Source organism: Ovis aries, chromosome 1, assembly GCF_016772045.2.
Source record: "Ovis aries strain OAR_USU_Benz2616 breed Rambouillet chromosome 1, ARS-UI_Ramb_v3.0, whole genome shotgun sequence".
NCBI classification, from domain to species: Eukaryota; Metazoa; Chordata; class Mammalia; order Artiodactyla; family Bovidae; genus Ovis; species Ovis aries.
Window position 1 is genome coordinate 267,494,940 of NC_056054.1, and position 20,884 is coordinate 267,515,823.

The window sequence follows — 20,884 nt, forward strand, 5'->3', positions numbered from 1 at the left end:
TGTGCGTGGGAACCATGGACACAGTAGGGCTGCCTGCCCAGCTTGGAGGTGGGATCTCTGCCCTTGGCCATGCAAGGCAGGTTTGATTGCTGGGCCCCAAAGCACGTGAGGCCATCGGGCTTCCTAGAGGACCCTGGAGGAGTTCATGGGAGTGTGCAGGCGGGTCTTAGGGCGGAGAGTCTGCTCCCATCTGGCTGGCTGCATCCTGTTCCTCTCTGGCTGTGTTGTCTCCAGCCTTCCAGACCAGCCCTTTGACTACATCGTTCTTCTCGGGGAGCACTGTTCTTAGAGGCTGCCCATGGCCTCCCACGTCAAACTGTCTTCTGACTTTTGCCTCCTCAGATCAGCAACTCTTTTTTATTCTGCCTGGTGGGCTATAGTCCTCAGGGTCACAAAGAGTCAGACATGACTGAGCAACTAAATAGCAGCAAGTCCTCCCCAGAATGTTGGAAACACTGTCCATCATTACTCACTGATTTTCTCTGTATCCCTGGGATGGAGTTGACCACATTAACTGGTTGCCCCCCCCCACCCACCCACCCAATTCATCTCGCATTTCTACAGGGACAGGAACACTTTCTTGCACATGGGATGAGAATTCTATTCTTGCCTGGAAAACTCCATGGACAGAGGAACCAGGTAGGCTCTACTGTCCTTGGGGTCACAGAGAGTCGGACATGATCAAGCAACTACCACTTTTCACTCTCATCTCCTTGGTTGAAAGCCAGTTGTCAGATCGGGGACAGAGTACTTCCAGTTTATTGCCTCTTCCTTTATCTTCCCTCCACCCTCAAACTGTTTTTTTTTTTTTTTTTAAATAATTAATTTATTTTGGCTGCATGAGGTCTTCGTTGCTGTGTGCAGGCTTTCTCTAGGTACAGCGAGTGGGGGCTGTTCTTTGCTGTGGAGCACAGTCCTAGGTGTGTGGGCTTCGGTAGCTGCAGCACCTGGGCTCAGTAGTTGTAGCACACGAGCTTAGTTGCTCTAAAGCATGTGGGACCTTCCTGAACCAGGGATCAAACCCATGTCCCCGGCATTGGCAGGTGGATTCTAATCCATTGTCCCACCAGGGAAGTCCCCCCTGCCCAATTTTTTTTTTCATGACATTTACATGGAGTAAGGAAAAATGCTTCCTTTGCAGAATGTGTTTACCCTTTAGGCCCTCATGGAATTTTCTAGAAAGAGGATAGAGACCCCAAAGGTGGGGATTCAGGTGGTGGGTGCATGACCTGTTCTGGTGGGAGGGTCATCATCTGTTTATCAGGTGGGGCTGGGGATGCAGTCCCTCAAAGGCTGTGGGGACTAGGAGTGACTTTAGTGGTAGGTGAGGGTGGGTGGTGCTCCTTACGTGTTCCTCCAGCCCAGCCTTGGAAAGGTCGTTGGCCGGAAGCAAAAAAGCACTGAAAGGAAATTTTAACAAAATGCTCCTCCGCAAATTTTCTAAATGGAGTTAAGTGTGCAAAGAGTAGGTGGGAGTAGGTTCCGGTCTGAAGACCTGCTGACCTTTGTAGTGACATTTGGACCTTTACACCTTGGGCTGTGAGGTGGGAGGTGGGCCCAGGCCAGGACTCAGCAGAATTACCAATGTCCTCCAATGCCGCAGATGGGCTCCAGGGCAGATGAAATTTCTCAGAACATGTCAGAGGCACCAATGCTTTTCTTTTCAGAAGGACCATCCTTGTAGGCACTCAGAAACGTTGCATTTCGAAAGGCGGACCTACGAATCTGGCTTATTCAAGTGCTTGGGTCTTCACTGGAAACGAAAAGACACTCTGATCTCTCAAACTGCCTAATTTGATTTTATCAGAAATTTATACATACAAAAGTTTCCCCGTAGGCTGAGAACTCTGCTGAGAAACCTTAGCCCAGAATGTAATTAGCCTGAGAGAATTATCAGCATCGGAAAATAAAACTGCATTATGATAAAACGTCCTAATTATGGCAACGGTGTCAGTTATTCACCCCTAATGCCTGTGTATTTATCCCATCATCTCATCTGGTAATGACCGTGACCAGGGTGATACTCCCTCGGTGTTGCCCAATAATGGGCGGTGGAGATGGTGTATCTTTGCCTTTATTTTTGCTGGCACATCCTGGCATTGAAGCACATTAAAGTAATAAAATCAGGCAACAAGGCGTCCTAGTCACTCCCACCATGTTCCCGTAACCCCCCTCATTTACAACAGACTGAGACAGAATAAAAAAAAAAATTTTAGAGCAATTTAAGATGAGGCAACACTGGATATGTAAATCCTCTTTTATAGGCAGTTGTGGCAGCTGGCTGATTCTTCTTCTAAAATGCCTTGACAGCCTTCAGACCAGTGCCTGAGCTGGGTCGGAACAACTCTGTTTGGGGTGGGAAATGTACAAAGGTGACTTTCATCATTACCTTCTGGGCTGTGGGCGTTGCGCCTTGTGGACCATCATTCCACCTTCCAGGTCCTGTGTTAAGTCCCAGTTCCAGTTCTGGGAAGGAACCTGTTAAGAAGGTGAAGTTCTTACCTGGCTGGATGACACAGGCCATTTTTAGGTTTGAAAAGATGAGTTGCTCCTCCCTTCCTTTTTGTTTGGCCTTAAGAAGGAGCTGCCAGGGTTCAGGAAAAGCTGAGAACAATTTCAAGGGAAAACACTGGCTTGAGTTTGAGACCGTGAAAGAGACAGAGCAGCAAGGCAGAGAGACCCGTGAAGGGTAGCTGTTCTCCAGATGCCAAGGAAGAAAGTGGCACATCCTAGGCACAGGGCTCTTGGTCAAAGTGCAACGGCTCTTGCCCCATTCAGCATAGTGTTATAAGAGGATTCCCGAGGTTAGAGACACAAGAGAGAAGGAGAAACACAATGGCCTGACTCTGCAGAACTTATTTCAGGCTTGACTGAGCTTAGGGTAACAACTATAAAAATAAGAGGTTCAGAAGCTGTGGAACAAGTTGGAACTGGCCAAAATACGTGCCTTTGTGTCCCTGAACTTTCATCTCCTCCTTCGCCCCCTTTTCTGGTGTGACTCTGCCCAAACCTGCAGTGGTTAAGACAGCACCATGATTTAGGAGGGATTCCCAGCAACACAGTTTTATGTAACTGAGCTCTGCGCTGATGCTTGCTCCAGGACACAGCCAAGAGGAGACTGGGCAGCCTTCAAAATGGCCACGAGGTTATGGGTCCCCCAGGTGGGGTGTGGCCTCTGGCAGCCAGAGGGCCATCTGCAGGGGTCCTAACTGTCACACCCCTAATCTGTCACAGATCCCAGCTTGTTCAGTCTCTCAGTCGTGTCCGACTCTTTGCCACTCCAAGGACTGCAGCACGTCAGGCTCCTGTGTCCTTCACCATCTCCCAGAGTCTGCTCAAACTCATGTCCAGTGATGCCATCCAACCATCTCATCCTCTGACTTCCCCTTCTCCTCCTGCCTTCAATCTTTCCCAGCATCAGAGTCTTTTCCAATGAGTCAGTTCTTCGCCTCAGGTGGCCAAAGTATTGCAGCTGCAGCTCCCATATCAATCAGTACTTTCAGTGACTATTCAGGGTTGATTTCCTTTAGGATGAACTGATTGGATCTCCTTGCTGTCCAAGGGACTCTCAAGCATCTTCTGTAGCACTACAGTTTGAAAGCATCAATTCTTCAGCACTCAGCCTTCTTTATGGTCCAACTCTCACATCCGTGCATGACTATTGGGAACACCAGCTGGACCTGCTCATAAATGCTAGAGGGGGGAAGGGAGAACTGGAGGAGTTGGAGGGGGTGAAGCCAGTGCCCCGAGCTTAGGGGACTCTGAAGTCACTTATCTGAGTCTACTGATGCCTCCTTATGTATATTAAGTTTACCCATTATTTTGACACTTATGCAGCTGGATTTATCAGCTAGAAGTTCTTGCAAGAACCATCTTATCAACAGATCATCCACTGGGGTGTGGTTCAAACCATTCTGTCTTATGCTGACCATAACACTGGGCCAGCCTTATCTCTTGTTCAAGGTGGGGCTGAAGCCTTGGACTGCCAGCATTATAGTACCTTGGGAAACTTGTTAAAAATTCAGCTCTCTGGACCTCATACAAGACCCACTGAATCTGACTCTATTTTTTAAATTAATACTTTTGCTTCTTTTTTTCTTTAATTGGAGTAAAACATGCAGTAAGGAGTAAAACATTTCTTTTAGGAAACAAACCCTAATTAAGACTTTTTCAAAGTGAATATACCCACCATGTAGCCACTACCCAACTCAAGCTATAGAATATTTCCACCACCCTAAGGGCTCCTTCCACCGTTTCCAGACAATACCCAGCTTCCAAAGGCAACTCTTCTTCTGATTCCCGTCACACAGTTTTCCTGTGTTTGAACTTCACCTACATTGGACTCTCCTAAAGGACTCTTTTGAGTCTGGTTTCTTTCCCTCCACATTACACGTGTGAGATCCCTCCATAGTGTGGTTTGTAGTAATAGCTACTTTTTTTTTTCTACTGTGGTATGAGTATCTGGTGTAGCGTGTGAGTGTATGGTGTAGTGTATGTGGTGTAGTGTGGGGTAGTATATGAGTATGCGTGCTAAGTTGCTTCAGTCATGTCTGACCCTTTGTGACCCCATGGACTGTAGCCTGCTAGGCTCTTCTGTCCATGGGATTCTCCAGGCAAGAAGACTGGAGTGGGTTGCTGGGCCCTTCTCCAGGGGATCTTCCCAACCCAGGGATGGAAGCCTCATCTCTTAAGTCTCTTGCATTGGTAGGCAGGTTCTTCACTGCTAGTGCCATCTGGGAAGCCCGTGTATGAGTACACTACCATCTATTTATTCGTTCTGGGAAGCCCATATATGAGTATACTACCATCTATTTATTCATTCTACTCTTGGTGGTGTCTGAGTTGTTTCCAGATTTTGGCTGTGACACTAAAGCTAATAAGAATATTCATCTCAGTGCTTTCTGTGCCCCTCACACTCATTTCTGTTGGGAGTGGCATTGCTATGTCATAGCATAAATGCATGTTTAGTTTGGGTAAATAACTGCCAAACAGTTTTCCAGAGTAGTTGTACCAATTTGCACTCTCAGCAGCAGCGGTTGGGGGTCCGCTGCCCCATGGTCCTGTCCATACTTGATATTGTCTGAGCTTTTCATTTTAGCCATTCTGGTAGGTGTGTAGTCAAATCTATTTGTGGTTGTAACTTGCATTGCCCTGCTGGTTAATGATGTTAAGAACCTTTTCACGTGCCTGTTGGACATCTGGGCCTTGTCTTTGTGAAGAGGCTGATCAAATCTTTTTTAAAACTGAGTTTGGGGTCTCTTAGCAACTCTTCATTTGGAGGAAGAGCTTGTTATGAACAGCCTCTCCAGGTGACTTAAGAACTTCATGCCAGAGAACCACCTCTGAAGAATTTCTTAAGATGTCCAATTTTCTTGAGGCATCTTTTTTCCTTTCTTCAATTCTCAAACCAGCAGTCGACTTTTTCCCTTTCTGTTATTCAGGTTGTAGATTCAGTGCTTTCCTCTCAACTCCTTTTGAACTGCAGATGGCAGAAATGGACTTCCTGGGCTAAATACGGCCATTTCTGTCATTGGAGCCTGGCTGAGTTTTCTGGTCCTTCCGGCAGCATTTTGTTAGCAGTATAACCTTGTTGGGAGGAGAAAGATGGGAAGAGAAAGAAGAGACTGGGAACTGCCCCAGGAGGATGAAGTCTACGGCTCCCCTCTCTTCTCTAACATCTGCCTTTCTTTTCTCCTGGAAGCCCTGGTAGGGAGGATGTCTGCTCAGTGTTCTTCTGTGCCTCTGTCTGGGGACACATGTGTGGATGTGACCTGCTCAGGTCATCAGGGAGACATTATTTCCACCTGTCTTCCTACCTTCCATATCAACTGTGAACACTCTGCTGTCTAAGTACAAATGCTCCCCAATGAAGGAGGGGACCTAAACATTTTATAGTCTTCCAGAGTCCTAGAAATTACAGGAACCAGCCCTCATTCCAGAGATGGAAACAGTAGAGAATGCTGGGGATCATGCCCCGGTGGGAGAGCTTGCTGGTCTTTTTCACAAATGGTCATCCTGGCAAGAGAGGTGTGTCTCTTCTAAAGAGGATCAAGAGATGGAGGGAGGGGAAGAGAATGTCTTTCTTTTTTGCCTTTAAGGGGGTTCCCTCTGGCTGCTCTTTCCCTCTGAGAACTGCTATTCAGAGGCCCCGAACGGCAGGAAGTGGTGAGGAGATGGAAGGAAGGCAGAAAGCTCAGCGAGTGCGTGTGTCCTCCCCGCCCACACCTCCCACTTGGAGGCTGGGGGAAGGGACCTCAGGAGGCTACTCACAGCGTCGTCACTGTTAACATACATTCACCATGATTTTGTGTGCGTGCAGAGCGGAGTCTGGCCTTTGTAATTGTGAAGCTGGCTCTGATGAAGAGCCCTTCCTTTTGCAGGCTGGCTGCGATGGTAAGAGTATTGGAAATTGCCATTTTCTCAGCGTCTCTTTATGATTCTCTGGCTAAAGGGCATTATATTTAATGTGACAACAGTGGACTTGAAAAGGTAAGGCCCGGTTTCTGCAGTATTGAAATAACCATCCCCAGTTCCCTATACACACAGGCACACAGAGAGACACCCAGGCAGACACAGACAGACACACAGACACACAGGTGCAGGCACAAACACAGAGATGGAGATATGCATCCACACAGACACACAAACACAGTGCATCAGTTCAGATCATTCGCTCAGTTGTGTCCGACTCTTTGCGACCCCATGAATCGCAGCAGGCCAGGCCTCCCTGTCCATCACCAACTCCCAGAGTTCACTCAGATTCACGTCCATCGAGTCCGTGATGCCATCCAGCCATCTCATCCTCGGTCGTCCCCTTCTGGTTCTGCCCCCAATCTCTCCCAGCATCAGAGTCTTTTCCAATGAGTCAACTCTTCGCATGAGGTGGCCAAAGTACCGGAGTTTCAGCTTTAGCATCATTCCTTCCGAAGAAATCCCAGGGCTGATCTCCTTCAGAAAGGACTGGTTGGATCTCATTGCAGGCCAAGTGACTCTCAAGAGTCTTCTCCAACACCATGGTTCAAAAGCATCAATTCTTCGGCACTCAGCTTTCTTCACAGTCCATACACAGACCCAAATACAGACACAGACACACAGACACACACATACACACACTCAGATAGACAGACAGACATGCACAGAGGCACAGAGAGACACAGACACACAGGCGCGCACACACACACACACACACACACACAGAGATGGAGACATGCCTCCACACAGACACACAGACACAGGAGCATACACAGACACATACACACACATGCACACACACAGGTGGAGACACACAGAGACAGACACGCACAGAGGCACCCAGACACAGGCATGCGCACGCACGCACACACACACACACACACACAGATGGAGACATATATATAAACAGACATACAGACACAGTGCATACACAGACCCAAATACAGACACAGACACATGCATTCACACACTCAGACATATAGACAGACATGCACAGAGGCACACAGAGACACAGATACACAGGCGTGCACACGCACACACGCATACACACACACACATAGATGGAGACTCATACATACATAGACATACAGACACAAGTGCATACACACACCCAAATACAGACACAGACACACACATACACGCACTCAGACAGACAGACAGACATGCACAGAGGCACAGAGAGACACAGACACACAGGCGCACGCACACACACACACAGATGGAGACATGCATCCACACAGACACACAGAACAGGAGCATACACAGACACACACACACACATACACACACACAGGTGGAGACACACAGAGACAGACACGCACAGAGGCACCCAGAGACACAGACACACAGGCACGTGCGTGCACGCACACATGCATACACACAGAGATGGAGACATACACACACAGACATACAGACACAGGTGCATAGACCCAAATACAGACACAAACACAGACACACACGTAGACACACTCAGAGACGCATAGAGACAGACACCCACAGAGACACACAGAAACACAGACACACAGGCGTGTGCCTGCACACACACACACAGAAATGGAGACGCACATACACACAGACATACACAAACACAAAGACACACACACAGATGGAGACACAGAGATAGAAACACACAGGCACACGCATGCACACTCCTAGGACCCATGGGCCCTGTCCCGGGCATGTCCACCCTGGCTCAGGACCCTGGATTGGAGCGGGCGTACATGGGCCACGACGTCATTACAGGATGGGGTCAGAGGTAACCCGGAACGGGTAGGAGGAGGGGAACTGGGAGGAGGCTGCCTGCCCACGACTGGTCAGCTGTGACCCTCTGCGGAGCCTGCCTGAGCCCCCTCCTAGCTGATAACACTGGGGAGGGTTAACTTTTCAGCCCCGTCTCCAGATAAAGGGCCACACTTTCCTTGCTAGTAGAACAGTTTGTAAACTCCCAGTTGCCTCTGAAATTCTGAAGGGTGGTTTCTCATCTACTGGTGTGTGTATGTGTGGATGGTGAGGGGCACATGGTTAAGCCTTGGCAATGATCCCAACCCTGGCACTGCCCTTCCCCCCTGCCCAGGAAGCCCACGGACCTGCAGAACTTGGCTCCCAGCACTAACCCACCTTTCATGACTTTTGACGGTAAAGTCGAGACAGACGTGAATAAGATCGAGGAGTTCTTGGAGGAGAAATTGGCTCCCCCAAGGTGAGCCTCATCAAAACCAGTGCTGGCAACTTGGCTGTCACTTTCCCCTGTTCACAGACAGTTCTGAAGCTCCTGGCACTGTGTGTTGGTTTCCTGCTGCTGTGGCGCTTACCTCCTGAGCTGTACCTGTGGTGTGCCACAGGAAACACAGCGAGATTAGAAGCCCTGAGTCTAGGTGGCTGGGATTTCACTGCTCTGCACCTGCCATTTGGCAATTAGGGTTTGATGGCAGGAAGTGGGGAGGAAGTGGGCCGATGTCACGTGGGTGGCCTGTTTCTGCTGGCCCTTTGGGAGGGTGTGTTACACGCAGCATCGCTGCAGGCTGGGCCTGCAAGGGAACCCTCTAGTTCATCATCTTTATTTCAGGAGGAAGAGAACCAAGACCAGCAAGGCTAGGGGGCCCTCCATCCCAGGATGAGAACAGTCCATCCAGTTCTGTACTCCTGGATGGGGTTGCTCCCAACTTTCAAGATGGAAAGATTAGGAAAACATTTAAGGAGCAGTTTTCATTTTTATATGTGCTCAGAGAAAGTAATTTCTTCCCCTCCCGCTTTGTATTCTCCTAAATCAAACATTGCTGATCTGTGATACTCTCGCTTTGAACTTTTCAAGGTACCCTGAGCTGGGGACCCAGCACCCTGAATCTAACTCTGCCAGAAATGACGTGTTTGCCAAGTTTTCAGCATTTATAAAAAACACCAAGAAGGATGCAAACGAGAGTGTGTCTGTTTTCTCCATGGACCTCCATTCCGCCTCTGGTGTGGCTTCTTATAAGATGTGGGGAATTCTGACTCACTGCACAGCGGGGTCGGAGAAGGCAATGGCACCCCACTCCAGTATTCTTGCCTGGCAAATCCCATGGACGGAGGAGCCTGGTAGGCTGCAGTCCATGGGGTCGCTAGGAGTTGGACACGATTGAGCAACTTCACTTTCACTTTTCACTTTCATGCACTGGAGAAGGAAATGGCAACCCACTCATGTTCTTGCCTGGAGAATCTCAGGGGCGGGGGAGCCTGGTGGGCTGCCGTCTATGGGGTCGCACAGAGTTGGACACGACTGAAGCGACTTAGCAGCAGCAGCAGCAGCACAGCGGGGAGGGACCTGTGTATAGAAATAAGGAAAAAGTGCCTCCCACTCTGAGCTTGCACATGGGTTTCAGGGACTGAGTGTTTTTCTAGAGATTGTCCAAACAAGGACATTTTTAGGAGAAAATCATCACCACCAGTGATTCTTTGCTCTCCCATGGAATTCAGGGTGAATGAACCTTCTGTTGGTGCTCCCTTCACTATGCGATTTCCACAAAGATTTTTTTTAATTTTTTAAAAAATGTTTTGGTCACATTGTATGGCATGTGGGATCTAAGTTCTCTGACCCTGCATTGGAAATGTGAAGTCTTTTTTAGTTTATTTATTTTTAGTTGGAATATAATTGCTTTACCATATTGAGTTGGTTTTTGCCATACATCAACATGAATCAACCAGAGATATATACCCATCCCCTCCCTCTTGAGCCTCCCTCCCACCTCTCACCCCATCCCACCTGGAAAGCACAGAGTCTTAACCATTCAGTTCAGTTCAGCCGCTCAGTCACATCTGACACTTTGTGACCCCATGGGCTGCAGCACGCCAGGCCTCCCTGTCCATCACTAACTCCCGGAGTTTACCCAGACTCATGTCCGTTGAGTTGGTGATGCCCACCATGAAAGTTTCTCCATATAGATTTTTGAATAAATGAATAAGTTCTAGAAGCAGCAGTGTTGTGTAGACAGCAGAATTATTTTCCAAGGAGAAGTGAATCTTTTATTTAGATCTCATAAACCCACCTGTCTCCTTCCTGACTCTCTTAACACTCACTGGCCATATCTCAGGATGGAAGGGACAAACTCCTTTATTGTTTGTTTGTTTGTTTGTTTGTTTGTTTTTTTGATATCTAGAGAGAGGAGGGCAGGAGGAGAGGGGGATGACAGAGGATGAGATGGTTGGATGGCATCGTCGACCCAATGGACATGAGTTTGAGCAAGCTCTGGGAGATGGTGAAGGACAGGGAAGCCTGGCGTGCTGCAGTCCATGGGATTGTAAAGAGTCAGACAGGACTGACCGAGTGAACAATAACAAAGACAGGAGACGTGGACTTCCATGGCTCATCGTAGTTGTTTTCTGCCTTCCCATTTTAGTTTATGAAAGGAACCTGTTAAAGGCCCTGAAGAAGCTCGATAGTTATCTGAACAGACCCCTGCCTGATAAGATAGATGCCTACAGCACCGAGGAAGCTGCTGTTTCTGGAGGGAAGTTCCTGGATGGGAATGAGCTCACGCTGGCTGACTGTAACCTCTTACCCAAGCTCCACATTATTAAGGTTTGTCCTTCCTCGTACCTCGGGTGCTGAATACATGAATGGGGCTTTGTTTCATTTTGTTTGGACTTGTGTGTGTGTGTGTGTGTGTGTGTGTGTGTGTGTGTGTGTTTTGCCAAGACAATCTAAAACAGGGTCTCCTGAATTTAAAAATCTAGCTAGTTTCTGTTTGCGGCAGCCAAGCCCCAAGTTTGAGATATGTGGATGCTATTCTCAGATGTTCCTCGGAGGTTCTCCTCAAGCATCTGAGAGCTTGGCTCTCATCCCTCCATCCTCACAGCTTCTCTTTTCCAGTCTTAACCCCCACAGCCTAAAGACAAGCTACGTGAAAGCAACTTGAGGGAATACATTGATTGTAGCTGCTGTTTCACACTCCAGGCTGGGAGATGGTGTTTGGAATCTGCGAGGATTAAAATGTGAACTCGGGAAATTCCCTGGTGGTGGTCCAGTGGTTGGGACTCAGCACTTTTGCCGGGGTGGCCTGGGTTCAATGCCTGGGTGGGCAACTAAAATCCTGCAAGCTGAGCAGTGCAGTCCAAATACAAAAACAGCAACCAAAACAGCTGAGCCAACCTTGGAAAGAAAAAATGAACTCAGTCAATTGTTGGTGATGGGAAGAGTAAGCCTAACCCTGGGATAAGGGAGGAGGTTGGCTCTTAACACAGACCCCTTACAGCTGGTGAGCAGCTGACAACTCCTCTGCTGGACCACGTGTGGCAGCCTGTTTTCCCTGGTGATCGAACATGAAATAAAAGTCACTGGTCATGTATAATTAGGGTTTAAAGATTCCCTAGACCAGTAGTTCTCCAACATTAGTAGGCATAAGAATTGTGCCTACTAACATAGAAAATGTGCCTGCTAGGGGCTCCAGGCGTCTCTGACTCTTTGCGACCCCATGGACTACAGCTCCCCAGACTCCTCTGTCCATGGGATTTTCCCAACAAGGTTACTGGAATGAGTTACCATGCCTTCCTCCAGAGTATCTTCCTGACCCAGGGATTGAATCCACATATAAGACAATACAGATGGCTTCTTTATTGCTGAGCCACCAGGGAAGCCCTGTTAGAAATGTCAACCCCTCAATTCAGCCCCTGACGTATATAATCAGAATTTCTGTGGGTGACTCTGAAATTCAGAAGCAGATGACCCCACCCTTGGACTCCTTAGTTACGGCTCCTCTCTGAAGTGCCCCAGTCTGGGTGTCACTCACAGCTGTTAGTTTTTGTATCATTATCACTGTTGGTGTGCCCCTGGTCCTCAGTGTCCCTAGATTCCCCAGGAAGAAGCCCAACCCTTGTTCAGAGGCATCCTTATTATACAGGTCATACCAGGTCCAGAACTAGGTCCTTGGTATAAGGATAGGGAGATGGGAGAGAAGACATAGGGAAATACAAGTCAAGGACCTTTTGTTCTAATAACGCCTTTATTTGGGATTTTAGTTCAGTTCAGTCACTCAGTTGTGTCCAACTCTTTGTGACCCCATGGTTCTTTGTTTGAAGACAGAGCGTGGAGTGGGCCAAGAGAGGCAGGGACCAGCCCTATGGAGATGAGAGCTCTGTGGGGGCAGAGCTGAAGGTGAAACTGTTCAGAGGTGCTGCCTGTGTGTTCTGCCACTGTCCCCTGACCCAAAGGAACAGGGAGGGGAGGTGGAAGGGAGGAGAGAAGGAGAGAAGCATTCTGCTTTTTGACTGCTGAGCAGAGAAAAGAAATAAACTTGGAATCACTCAGAAGAGAGACTGTAGATGACCTCAGCGTCACTTTTAGCCATGACAACCTCCTCCTAATCCTCAGAGTGGAGGAGGCACTAACCCTGACTTTGACCTTGACCCTCATGTGTCCCTGGAGCAGAGTATAGAGCACTGTTTGATGAGCAGGTGAAAAAGTTAACGGGTTAGTCACTCAGTTGTGTCTGACTCTGTGACCTGTGTACTCTAGCCTGCCAGGCTCCTCCATCCACAGAATTCCCAGGCAAGAATACTAGAGTGGGCTGTCTTTTCCTTCTCCAGGAGATCTTCCTGACCAGGGGTTGAGCCTGGGTCTTTTGCATTGCAGGAAGATTCTTTACCATTTGAGCCACCAGGGAAGCCCCTTGATGAGCAGGTGTTTGAGAATAAATATCCAAATTGGTCTGCCTGCTGCCTGGCCTTACTCCCAATGCTCTCCACCTTGTTTTTAGGCAAATAGTAGGTCCAATTGGTCTGCCCATTAAAAGATGTTTAGTAACCTAAAGGAATCCAAGTGGGACCTCTATGTGGGTAGAGATGATCACAAAGAAGAAGGGGAAGGGTTAAATAGAACAAAAGAGAAAAAGGCAGATGAGAAACACCTCTCTGGTTAAGATTGGTCCAGTAAACCAAAGAACTTTTCAGACAGATGCTTCTCTACAGCCTCAAAAAAGAAAGAAAGAAAGAAAGAGAACATGATTCCTTCCCTGATAGCTTAGTGGGTAAAAAGCCCACTTCTGCAAGGCAGAAGACACAGGAGACATGGGTTTTATCCCTTGTTGGGAAGATGACCTGAAGTAGGAAATAGCAACCCACTCCAGTGTTCTTGGGTGAAAAAGCCCATGGACAGAGGATCCTGGTGTGCTACAGTCCATGAGATCTCAAAAGAGTTGGACATGACTGAGTTACTCAGCCTAGCAAACAAACCTTTGGAGAAAGGGCTCAGAGACAAGTCACAATGTGTCAAAAAATATAATCTCACAAAGAGGATGAAAATGAAACTGGTAGAACTGGAAAAAAAAAAAACTTAAAAACAAAGCAATTTCAGAAATTGCTTAGAAGTTGTATTAGGAGTAGCAAGAGGTGGAATATGACTTTGCAGAAATTCATCAAGGATTTTTAGGACAGCCTGAGGAAATTCTCTCAAATTGAATGGAGAAGAAGCAAGAGGTAAAGGTGATTAGAGAGAATCTAGGTGCACATAATCAGGAACAAGAGAACCAGAAAGGAAAAAAAAGAGGAAAAAGCAGACTCAAAGGTAAAGAGTTTTGAACTAAAGGAAGACCTGAACATTTACTTTAAATAGCAATCCATGTTTAGAAAAATACTGTCCTGAACAGTCAACACACTATGTATGATATAACTGATAAATTACTGAACTTTGACAATAAAAAAGAACCTTTTGGGTGCCCAGATGATAATGATAATAGTAATAATAATAAAAGGTAAGGCCACCTACACAACAGAGAAATTCAGACTAGCCACATATGTCTCTAAAGTGAGGTGGAAGTGTTGCTTGCTCGGTCATGTTTGACTCTTTGCCACCCCATGGACTGTAGCTTTCCAGGCTCCCCGTCCATGGAATTCTCTAGGCAAGAATACTGGTGTGGTGATGACATAAATCAAAGCAAGATCCTCTATGACCCACCTCCTAGAGTATCAGAAATAAAAACAAAAGTAAACAAGTGGGACCTGATTAAACTTAAAAGCTTTTGCACAGCAAAGGAAACTAAAAGCAAGGTGAAAAGACAGCCCTGAGAATGGGAGAAAATAATAGCAAATGAAACAACTGACAAAGGATTAATTTCCAAAATATACAAGCAGCTCATACAACTCAATGCCAGAAAAACAAACAACCCAGTCAAAAAGTGGGGGAAAGACCTAAACAGACATTTCTCCAAAGAAGACATACAGATGGCTGACAAACAAACAAAAAGATGCTCAGCATTGCTCATCGTTAGAGAAATGCAAATCAAAACCACAATGAGATATCGCCTCACACCAGTCAGAATGGCCCTCACCAAAGAGTCTACAAACAATAAATGCTGGAGAGGGTATGGGCAAAAGGGAACACTCTCGCACTGTTGGTGAGGATTCAAATTGATACAGCCACTATGGAAGATGGTAAGGAGATTCCTTAAAAAACTAGGAGTAAAACCACCATCTGACCCAGCAATCCCACTCTTAGACATATGCCTGGAGGAAAACAAAATTTAAAAAGACACATGCATCCCATTGTTCATTGCAGCACTATTTACAATAGCTAGAACATGGAAGCAACCTAGCTATCCATCGACAGATGAATAGATAAAGAAGTTGTGGTAAATATACACAATGGAAGATTACTCAGCCATAAAAAGGAACACATTTGAGTCATTCTGATGAGGTGGATGAACCTAGAACCTATTATACAGAGTGAAGTAAGTCAGGAAGAGAGATAAGAATCATATGCAAATGAATATATACAGAATCTAGAAAAATGGTACTGAAGAATTTATTTACAGGACAGCAATGGAGAAACAGACATAGAGAATAGACTTATGAACAAGGGAGAGGGGAGGAGAGGGTGAGATGTATGAAGAGAGTAACATGGAAACTTACATTACTGTATGTAAAATAGACGGCCATTGGGAATTTGCTCTGTGGCTCAGGAAACTCAAACAGGGGTTCTGTATCAACCGAGAGGAGTGGGATGGGGAGGGAGATGGCAGGGAGGTTCAAAAGGGAGGGGATATATGTATACCTATGGCTGGTTCATGTTGAAGTTTGACTGAAAACAACAAAATTCTATAAAGCAATTATCCTTCAATTAAAAACGAACGAATACCAGAATGGGTTGTCATTCCCTTCTCTGCAGGATTCTAGGATCACGTTAAAAGCCAGAAAACAGTGTTTTAACAGTTAAAGGGTTTGAGACTTCCCTGGTGGCCCAGTGGTTAAGAATCCACTTTCCAATGCAGGGGACACAGGTTCTATGCTTGGTTAGGGAACTCAGAGCCCACATGCTTTGGGGCAGCTAAGCCCATGCCCTGCAACTAGAGAAACCTGTGTGCCACAGCGAAGACCCAGCACAGCCAATAGTTCAAGGATTAAAGGAAAGGAGGTGTGATGTAAGAATTTCATATCCAAGTAAATTGTTGCTTTTACCTAGACTTCTGGTCTTGATGGAATAAACACTCTGAGCCATTTTGTAAAAATAAAATTTCTATATGATGACATAATAAAAAAGGATAATAAAATAAGAATCCAAGAACAGAGAAGGTGTGTGGTATAAAAGGATTGGTGGCAAATCTGAAACCAGAACTAAAACTCAACAGCAGTAGGAATTATAGCTACAGGACTGAATCAGATGTGCTAAACTTCAATTTTCACACCATTGGAAGGAGGATAATAGGTCAGAAACAAGAAGAAGTGTAAGTATACTACTTTCCTTGCTTATTATCAGGAGTAAGTAGAGGTCAATCAAAGAATAGTTGATAAATCAAGAAATAAAGAATTCCTATTACTTAAAGTTATATAGGAAACCACTGGACCCACTCCAGTATTCTTGCCTGGGAAATCCCATAACAGAGAAGCCTGGCAGGTCCATGCAGTCACAAAGAGTCAGACACAACTTAGCAACTAAGCAATGACAACCACTGGAAGAGTTAAAACAGACCATAAACCTTCCAAACCACCAGAGAGGGAAACACACACATACATAAATGCAAAAATATTTACAGGAAGTTGGGAAACAAAGTATTACATTAATAAGATATGATATAAAACAAGTTTACATTTATGAGAGGCACATATGTAATAAATTTACTCAGAATGTTTGGGTAAAGCAAAAGCAGGCAAATGCAAACAAAAGAAAAGCAGGAGTCTTGACATTAATCTCTAGTAAGATTGAATTCAAGTAAAAGATAATTATTTAGAAGGCTCTATGAAAAGATATGTGATCCTGTCTTGCTGCATCATTAGCTCCCAGCTTCCAAAATCTGAGAAATAAGTCCTGAAGATCTTCTAACTGGTGACAGATTCCACACTCATGTTGTCCAAACATCCCAGGAGCCAATATAACGGGAAATACTGTCCTTCCAAGTATTGTTGTTCAGTTGCTCAGTAGTGCCCAACTCTTTGGGACTCCATGGACTGCAGCACGCCAGGCTTCCCTGCCCATCACCATCTCCTGGAGTTTACTCAAACTCATGTCCATTGAGTAGGTGATGCCATCCAGCCATCTCATCCTCTGTCGTCCCCTTCTCCTCCTGCTTTCAATCTTTCCCAGCATCAGGGTCTTGTCCAATGAGTCAGCTCTTTGCATCACTTGGCCAAAGTATTGGAACTTTAGCATCAGTCCTCTCAATGAATATTCAGGATTGATTTCCTTTAGGATTGCCTGGTTGAATCTCCTTGCAGTCCAAGGGACTCTCAAGAGTCTTCTCCAACACCACAGTTCAAAAGCATCAGTTCTTTGGCACTCAGCTTTCTTTACAGTCCAACTCTCACATCCATACATGACTTATGGAAAAACCATAGCTTTGACTATATGCACATTTGTTGCTAAAGTGATGTCTCTGCTTTTTAGTAAGCTGTCTAGGTTTGTCTTAGCTTTCCAAGTATTTGTCCCCCCAAATTCATATCTAAGTTAGACCCAAGTCCTAACTCCCAATATCTCAAAACTGACCTTATTTGGAAATAGAGTTTTTGCAGATGTAATTAGTTAAGATGAGATCATGTTAATCGATTAGAAGCAGTATAATGGGCCCCTAATCCAACATGACAGATGTTCTTATAAAAGGGAATTTGGATCCAGAGACACCAACACAGGGAAAGTGCCAGGTAGAGACTGGAGCTGTGCTCCCAAGAGCCAGAGACAGGGAGAGACCTGGAATGGATCCTTCCCTGGAGGCTTCAAAGGGAGCTCAGCCCTGCTGACACCATGATCTTGGACTCTGGGCCTCCAGGAGTGTGGGAGAAGACATTTCTGTTGTTTCAAGCCACCCACGGATGTAGTGCTTTGTTAAGGCAACCCCAGGGAACACATATCATCTGCAAGAGGATACACCCTCCTTTGTGGTGAATTCCCAGTGACACCCTCCAGCCAGAGGAGACATCTCACACCACTGTGTTTTCATGATATCCATTCTCAGCTACCCCATCTGTAAGTAAGTAAGTGAAGTCGCTCAGTCGTGTCTGACTCTTTGCGACTCCATGGACTGGAGCCCACAGGGCTCCTCCGTCCATGGGATTCTCCAGGCAAGAATACTGGAGTGGGTTGCTATTTCATTCTCCAGGGGATCTTCCTGACTCAGGGATCAAACCCAGGTCTCCCACATTGTAGGCAGATGCTTTAATCTCTGAGCCACCTGGGAAAACATTCACTGTTTCCTTGAGAATAAGGATTTTTCAGTTCATGAATCTGCCCTCTGCACATGGTAGACCCACAATGAAATGATCCTTTCAGGGGCAGAATGATGGAAATCCACAGGTGTAATATACCCAGGTACTTGGGGTTTCAGAAGGTGAGGTTCAGCAAATAGGAAAAAGAGGGCACTTCAAAGTGATCCTGGCACAATCTAAACTGAAGATCCATCCTGAACCTTTGAAAATGAAAGTGTTAGTCACTTAGTTGTGTCCAAATCTGTGGATCCCATGGATTGTCTCCTCTGCTCATGGGATTCTCTAGGCAAGAATACTGGAGTGAGTTGCCATGTCCTCCAGGGGATCTTCCTGACCCAGGGATCAAACCTAGGTCTCCTGAATTGCAGGCAGACTCTTTACCATCTGAGCCATCTGAATCTTTAGGCACCAAATAACCCAGCAGCAGAACACAGGGAGAGAAAACTACTAGAAAGACAAAGAGAAATCCACCAGGTTACAGAGCAAGCTCAGGGCTTCCCTGGTGGCTCAGATGGTAAAGAATCTGCACAGGAGATTCGGGTTCAATCCTTCGGTCAGGAAGATCCCCTGGAGAAGGAAATAGTGGCCCACTCCAGTATTATTGCCAGGGAAATCTCACAGACAGAGGAGCCTGGTGGGCTACAGTCCATGGGGTCACAAAAGAGCTGGACACGACTGAGCAACTAGACAATAGAGCAAATTCATGCCAGTGGGTCATGAGGACTGTCTGTGATGAATGGGTGGGCATGGTTGTGTAGCACCTCTGTTTTGAGTCCCATACTCAGTATGCCCCCGGAAAACTCATATCTCAACTTGGGCAGCTTGAACGGCTGTAGGACATGGGAACTTGAGAAAGAATATATTACACGCCTCAGAAGAATGGATTGTCTGATGTAACTGCCTACGTTTGTGGGTTTTCCCTTTCTGACTGTTTCCTCTTCATTTTCAGATCGTGGCCAAGAGATACAAAGATTTTGAATTTCCTTCTGAAATGACTGGCATCTGGAGGTACTTGAACAATGCATATGCTCGGGATGAATACACAAACACATGTCCCGCTGACCAGGAGATTGAACACGCATATTCAGATGTTGCCAAAAGAATGAAGTGAAGCCAGACTGTTTTCTGTCTCCTTTCTCAGCTGTGTGAGCTAGACTATGGAAAGAGTGTCTCCTTTGCCTTTCCCTCCCAGTAACCATCCTTTGCAAAATAATGCTCATACTTTAGCAATGTGGATACCATCGCATGATCCACTCAACAGGAAATTATTCCTAGCCTTGTAATTTGTCAGCTCACTAGTATATATGAATAATACCAGTTGTTATACACTCCAATTGTCTGGTTTATGTTCATTTATATCTTTGGCATTCCGGGACCTTGTAATCCATGCTATTTAGGGCATGAGTTTTGCAGTTTAAGTTTCAAAGCAAATAAGGCTTGAATTCAAGCCTTACCTATTATTAACCTCCTTTATTTTTTAAAAAAGTGTGTTTGTCTGTGATAGTTTTCATAATCATTCATAGCCTTCTGCTCTAAAATGGTAGTTTAACTTTAAAAAAACAAAATTATTTTTATAATTACAAAGTGATACTTGCTTGTTTTAATATTTGAAACAAAGTCAGAAGGTATAAAAAAGAAAGACAAAAGTCACCTAGAATTTCACTACAGTTAGATAACTGCTGATAACGTGTTGGTGAGTATCTTCCAAGTCTTCAGACTCTTTCACACATACGCATTCAAACCACATATAATTTCCTGCCTCTGTGGTATTGTGTTAGTTTATTTTCAAGGACTGGTGAAGGGACCACTCCCCCCTCCCCCAACCCCCGCCTTGGTAATACCTTGTTGGTCAGCCCTAGAGGACTTAAAACAAAAAGATTTGGCACCACAGATCTCAAGAGTGTGCTTGGAGCCAAGTTTCAGAGGGATGGAGAACTTCAGGGGCCACAGAGACGCAGGCAACTGCGAAGACCCACAGGACCGGAAGCTGTGGGAGGGCCCCAGCAAGACCGGAAGCTGAGTTCCTGCCGCCTTGATGCCTCTGCCCCTGGTTCCAGGGAAGGCACGGAGGAGAGTGCCTGTCTGTGTTTCTCCTTCTGGCTTCCTTTCGGGGGCCTTCTCTTGCTCCCTCCCTCTCAGACGCCACGCCTGCAGGAGGACCCTGAACGTCATCTGTGTTGCAGAAACTCCCTGCCCCCTGTTGCAGCGTAGACCAAGCACATCTTGATTCTTCAGATGGCGTCACACTGACCTCTTCCGCCATGATGTCGCGTTGGGCTAGCCTGAACCCTGCTGTTTCTCTGCCCTCTCTAGCGTCATTTTGAGGTCAGGCAGGGAAAATCCAGGGAGATTAAATTCTTGGTGACTCCTCTTGGGCACTTCTGGTAAATAGGCAAGCTGGGGAGGAAGTGGAAAGTACTGAGTCAAAAAAGAGTGTTCTGGTTCATCTGACTTCCCCTCCCCCACTCCTGAGCCAGCCTCGCAGCAGCAGCTGTGTGTGGGGGGGCTGGGTTCCTACTCAAGGCTTGGAGGACAGAATGGGAGACTCCTTCCACGCTCATCTAGACTCCCAGGGTTCCAGCGTCATCAGCCAGGTGGTGTTCTTTTGACATTGGCACACACCTTCCAGAAAACTCGCTTGTGGAGTTGGAGGCGGCATGTGATTGATGTTAAAAACTCGTTAGGAAAAAAAGTATACACCTGCTCACCCAGCGATTCATTTGGAAAAAAAGGAAGATGCATTAACATTCTG

General features: G+C 46.3%; 1 protein-coding gene across 1 annotated transcript; it reads left to right on the plus strand.

The window, feature by feature from the left end:
* Positions 1-6,418: 6,418 nt before the first annotated feature.
* Positions 6,419-19,649, plus strand: LOC101108019 (chloride intracellular channel protein 6). Its single transcript, XM_004023400.6, has 5 exons — positions 6,419-6,489; positions 8,546-8,671; positions 9,284-9,390; positions 10,845-11,026; positions 19,082-19,649. Exons 1-5 carry the CDS (start codon positions 6,434-6,436, stop codon positions 19,241-19,243), a joined length of 633 nt encoding a protein of 210 aa, XP_004023449.3. The 5' UTR covers positions 6,419-6,433; the 3' UTR covers positions 19,244-19,649.
* Positions 19,650-20,884: the final 1,235 nt, after the last annotated feature.